Genomic DNA, 6,022 nt, shown 5'->3' with positions numbered 1-6,022 from the left:
TAATTTAAGTTTAATAACGAAATAGTTTATTTTTGGTTTAATAATATAACATTTTATAAAGATAATAATTAAGTATTATGTTAGAACTTAATGATTATCTTAATTATATTTTAGATTTTTTTATATTTAAAATGAGATGTTTAACCTGTATTTGATTATGTTTTTCTGCAGTTAGTTACACGAAGTCAGATATGACGCTTTAATAAGTTGTACTTACGCACAATCTACTTGCAATCTTGAGTTTTAAGTAATATGCATTAATAAACAGTACTTTACGCATAAAAAATGGTTTTGAAGAGTTTTTGTCAAATGCTTTATAATATAGTATAGATATTATATTATATTATATACATATAAATATATAATATATACATACACCCATCGTCATCATCTTCATTCTTCATCCTAGGAAAAGAACTCCTTCAACCACCTCACCTGTAACACAAAACACACAAACACACACCTATAACACATGCATCAACTCATTAAAACAGACTGAGTGAGTGTTTTTTGCTTCTATGAAGATTTACAGTGAGTGTGTGTTAGAGGAGTTGCAGGTATCGTAGATGCTGTCAAAGCTTGCACAGTGTGTGTATGTGCGTCTTAACATGTCGGAGCTTTGATCTCGATTTGAGGTGGCTAGCTTGTAGTTACTAGTTAGGGTGTGTGTGTGTGTGTAGTAGGGGGAGATGAAGTTGGCAGGTCAGAGCTTCAATGGAGTTGAGCTTCGACGGAGTTGCAGATCGATGGAGTTAAACTTCACCGGAGTTGCGAGGAAAAGAAGACACGACCGATACGTAACCTGTCAGTTGTGTTAGCTTGTATATATAGTGTGCATGTTTATATATCTATACTATATTATAAAACATTTCACAAAAACACTTAAAAACTACTTTTTATGCGTAAGGTATTGTTTATTAATGCATATTACTTAAAACTCAAGATTGCAAGTAGATTGYGCGTAAATACAACTTATTAAAGCTTCATATCTGAATTCGTGTAACTAACTGTAGATAAACATTATCAAATACAGGATAAACATTTCATTTTAAATATAAAAATTTAAAATAAAAATCCAAATGCGGTGGCCACGGAGTTTCAAATCCAAGGAGAAATAAAAATCCACGGAGAAATAAAAATCCTCTTGTGGCCACGTATGTTCAAACGCGGTGACTCCGGGCTATGTGCAAAGCAGGTGGTCGTCATGGGATTAGTCCGCTCACATAGCGGGTTGGATATTTAGGTTAATAAAAAAAATCTAAAATATAATTAGGATAATCATTGAGTTTCTAACCAAATGTTTAATTATTATCTTTAATAAAAATTTATATTATATTATAAAAACATTTGACAAAAACTCTTAAATACCATTTTTTATACATAAATTACTGTTTATTGATACATATTACTTAAAATTTAATATTACAAGTGATTTTACATAAGTACAACTTATTAAAGCTTCATTTTTAAATTCGTGTAACTAACTGCAGATAAACATATAATTAAGATAATTATTGAGTTTCTAACCGAATGTTTAATTATTATCTTTAATAAAAATTACATTATTAAACCAAAATTAAATTATTTTGTTATTAGACCTAAATTAAATTATAATAAAAATTTGAATTAAAGAAAGTTACAACAAAAAAACGAGAACTATTAAATAGTTAATTTAATATTAATATCGATTTTATGTTTTTATAATTTTTTATGTTATTTTCAAATTTATATTTCATTCAAAAATAAAAACATTATCGCTTTCTTAAAATCACATAAAATCGTATTATCGATAAAGACAAATAATAAAATCTAAACATTAAAATAGAGATTTATCTCGTTACATTGCGCGAATACCCTTCTAGTATGTATATATATAATGTGTATATACATATATATCTATACAGGTTGGGCTTCTGTGAGATGGAAAGTTACATGAGAAGTGTAGGAGAAATCTTTACTTTACTTCGATCTTAACTAAATGTCAACACTAATAATATATGATCATAAGATTAAATATTTTCTTACACTTCTTACCATAACTTTACTTTTTCATAATTTTTCGTCTATTTATATGTGCGTAAAATAATATAATATATAAATATTATATAAGATAATGTTTTTTATGTTTAAAAGAAAATCAGCAAAAACATAAAAAGGCTGGAAATGAAAACCATAAAGATAGACTTTTCACTCTTTATTTTATTAAGATGAAAGATATATATAATTTTATTGATAAAAAAGGACACCCGGGAGACGGATTTCTCCTGGATCCTCTCAGACAGGCCCAAATTCATTTTTCGTGTTCGTTATTATCTATGTTTATATTTATATTATAAAATATTTGATAAAAATTCTTAAAAACTATTTTTAATATATAAATTATTATTTATTAATGCATGTTACTTAAAACTTAATATTATAAAGAGATTGTACATAAATACAACTTATTAAAGCTTCATTCTAAATTCGTGTAACTAATTTCAGAAAAACATAATCAAATACAAGATAAACACCTTATTTTAATATAAAAAATCTAAAATATAATTAAGATAATTATTAAGTTCTAACAAAATATTTAATTATTATTTTTATAAAATAAAAAATAAATTATTTTTTATTAAAAAATTAAAAAATTTATTTGATATTTATATTGATATATTTATTTTTAAATTTTTATGATATTTTTAAATTTATATTTTATTTAAAAATAAATCATTATTTTTTTTAACAACCTTAAAATCTCGATTGCGCTGTCAACCATCAAGTTTTCACAAATGAAGATCATTTTTGTGTTCTTTTGACACTGATTTTCATTTCTCCTCGTGGTTGTTGAGATGCGAGGTCGGATGGCTGTTTGGTGGCGCTGCAAGTCTTTCACTTCTTCTGCTTCGCCAAGTCGCTTAGCCAAGCCTCTTATTTACCTAGACCGACCTGATATCTGGTATCCTTCGTCGTCGCCGTCTGGAGTTTCGCCGTATCTCAGACATGCCTGTAAGAATTCGTGTCTCCTTTCTTTGAATTGCTAACTCTTAAGTATCTACCTTCGACTATTCGATTGGTTTTAGTTGTTTATTTCGAATTCGAGTTACATTTACACAACCCACCTAAATTATTGGTGTATGTGAACATGGCTGGTAAACATTGATCATATTACAGGACTCTAATTTCACAATTTTTTGTTGCTTTTGTTGTGAACTGGACTCGGTATCAGTTGATTTGTTGTTTATCTTCTTGTTGCTGGGATTATGATTTTGATTGATTGTATCCATCTTCGTAGACCGAGTCCCTTTTCCATAGGTAAAAGTGTCTGAGCATTTTGATTTTGATTCTTTCTTCAAATTTAGTTTTCAGGAAAAAATATACCATTTTAAGTTCAATCTTTCTATGGTATGACTAGGTGGCGCTAGATTTTTTCCCCGAAATGTGATGGACTCTGAAATTTCAGTCAAGCTTAATGACCTTTAGTTGAAAGTTAATATGGTTACAGATTTAGATTTTCTCTTGTGTAGTTTTCAATATAAATTTAATGTAACTTCCATCAGAAGAGCTTGAACAGTTCATATTTAAGATAAAAAAATTGGTATTTCTGACCTTTTTAATCAAAATGTATTTGGATTTAGAAACAATGGAAACAAATCGACCACACAAATAAAAGGGAGTTAAGTAATGAGAATAAAATACAAAGTTGAAACAACGAAGAAACACACCTAAGGTTAAGGACAGGTGAGAGAATACTGTATGTTTGCTAAAATTCGAACATGATATAAAGTTGACTGCACTCCATATTTTCCTTCTATGAAATGCAGTCTACCTCCTCATGCTTTCCATATTTTGTTGATATGAATTCTGATCCATATACTAGGGGCAGTTTTAGTCTACCACTGGAGCCTATATGCTTTACAATCATAAAGCCAAGTTTTCCGAATTCTCCGAGACTTGGGACCTTGCAAATCCTACTTTTCCCCCACATCTTGCTTTTTACTCAAAGTGATCAAATTTTCCCTAACAACAGCACAATGTGGACTGTTTGTTATCTATGTCGGATACTGCACTCTGCAGCAAGAAAATTCATGATTTTCCATCGTAAGATGATAGTGTCTGGCAAAAAAAAATCCGTGGTCTGCCTCATATAAAGAAGGATTCAGTTAGAACCACCATGAGGTTTTATATGGATATCCATGTACTATTGCTGTCTAAATGAACTTACTCCATATAATTAGGAGTACGGAAGGGTTGAAGGTGTTTACCAATTGGTTCCATTGTTTTTCTCAATCTACCGTCCTTTCTCTTTTAAAGGGTTGATTCACAAGCATGGGAGCATAATGTGTCCTTTCAAAAGTTGACCTCTGAATCCAGATTACAGGCTGTCTAGGAAAAGAAAAGTTGGACACTTTGGGATGGAGTTGTTAGTCACAGTTCACAAGTCAGCAATCATATAATGGTGCATATCTGTTAACTAATAAGGTGCTATAACTTCGCTTTTTCAATTCGTTTTTCAACTGATAATTGGCAAGACGGTGTGTGGATGATTTTGTTTACTCTCAGTGGATTAGGAAGTAAAGGATTGTGATGCTCCAAATTGGTTTACCTTGGTAATTGAAACACGGAGTTGCTAAGTGCTAACATTCTAAGGGAATTTAGAAGTGCATTCTTTGAGTCATCTGTAAAAACACATTTGCAGTCTCGATGTGAGTTTACTGATGCCTTCAGGACTGTAAATTGCTTAATACAACCCCTTTGTAGAGGGACAAGAGACTGATGAATGAGGATAACATAGTTAAATGAGAAGGATGGTGTTGAAGAAGCGAGAGATTCATATCAGATTGCTTTTCGTATCTGCTTGCTGTTTACATGTTGGAAGACGGAAGAAAGAGAAGTATGTGGTCTCAATCTCTCACTGTATTACAATTGCAGTCAAAAGTAGAGTGCTTCAGATGTTATACAATTCATTCCTTTGTATTTTTTGATGCATTTTTGCATACCCTGTTCTCCTTTGAGAAGGTATTGACTTGCATTGCTGACTTTTTTGGATAATGGTGTGTGTAAAAAACCAGATAATGAGCATGCAGCAGCAGACATTGATGGGAAATTGATTGCAAATGATATTAAAGCTACAGTAGCCACCGAAATTCGTCATATGAAAAGTTCAATCAGGAAGGTACCTGGATTAGGTGTAATATTGGTGGGCAAAAGAAAGGACTCCTTCTCTTTTGTAAGCATCAAGAAAAAAGCTTGTGAAGAAGTTGGGATTGCCTCTGTCGTAGTAGAGCTTCCTGAAGACTCTACAGAACATGAAGTGCTTGCTGTTGTTTCGCTGTTAAATCGCAAGGAGTCAGTACATGGCATACTTGTGCAACTTCCATTGCCCAATGTAATTTTTCATTTACCCTTAATTCTATTATTTGATTTCTTCATTTCTTATAGGAGTTGATTGAACATAGTAGATAACTTATACAACCGTAATGCCTTATTTACTGTTTTGTGGACAATGATACTCTGTATTCCTATCAATGACGGTTCTAACAATACTATACCTTAGAGAATGCAACACTAATGTTGAATTATAACCGGATTTCTTCTACAATCGTGTGAATCACTTTCCAAATTCGATATTTCGACCGTATATGCCTGGTATCACGAAATCCGAATTGGGATAATTGTAAAAGCAACAATCTTTATTTTGGCAGAAATCAAGATCAAAACTAGAGAAAAATATAGAGTGTCTTCAAAATTCGTATCTGTCCCAAAACTGATCATCCAAAATTAAAACTCAAAACTGTGAAAACGGGAGTTACCAAGTTATAGGATTCACAATCATACCACAGAAAAATCAAGAATTTTCCATTATAAACCCTATACTTATATAATTTCGGGCCCCGTTTTGCGTTCAGGGGGCGTTGCCCCCTAAATATTACCGGGACCGACTTAGACTAATACAAGCGTGCACTCCACACTCTCCATACTTGTTTTAGAACAAAGTTCAATCCCTTTGAAAAACACGTATAAAATCCATTACACTAAA

At 31.3% G+C, this 6,022-nt stretch overlaps 1 protein-coding gene across 8 annotated transcripts in view; it reads left to right on the top strand.

The window, feature by feature from the left end:
* The first annotated feature begins 2,812 nt into the window (after positions 1-2,812).
* The window catches only part of LOC112508911 (bifunctional protein FolD 1, mitochondrial-like), a 13,003-nt gene continuing 9,793 nt past the window's right edge, over positions 2,813-6,022 (top strand). For 5 of the 8 annotated variants that reach the window (XM_025113770.1, XM_025113795.1, XM_025113779.1 and 2 more), the window contains exons 1-2: positions 2,813-2,991; positions 5,055-5,371. In XM_025113770.1, the coding sequence (XP_024969538.1) occupies positions 2,835-2,991; positions 5,055-5,371 (474 nt within the window). In that variant the 5' untranslated portion in view covers positions 2,813-2,834. Of the gene's footprint in view, positions 2,992-4,681; positions 4,877-5,054; positions 5,372-6,022 lie in introns of all 8 variants that reach the window. The other 3 variants (XM_025113799.1, XM_025113810.1, XM_025113805.1) reach the window with 3 other exon arrangements.

The sequence above is a fragment of the Cynara cardunculus genome (genome assembly GCF_001531365.2).
Source record: "Cynara cardunculus var. scolymus isolate 2C chromosome LG 1, CcrdV1, whole genome shotgun sequence".
NCBI classification, from domain to species: domain Eukaryota; kingdom Viridiplantae; phylum Streptophyta; class Magnoliopsida; order Asterales; family Asteraceae; genus Cynara; species Cynara cardunculus.
The sequence above is the reverse complement of the archived record's forward strand: the minus strand, read 5'-3'. Positions and strand labels throughout refer to the sequence as shown.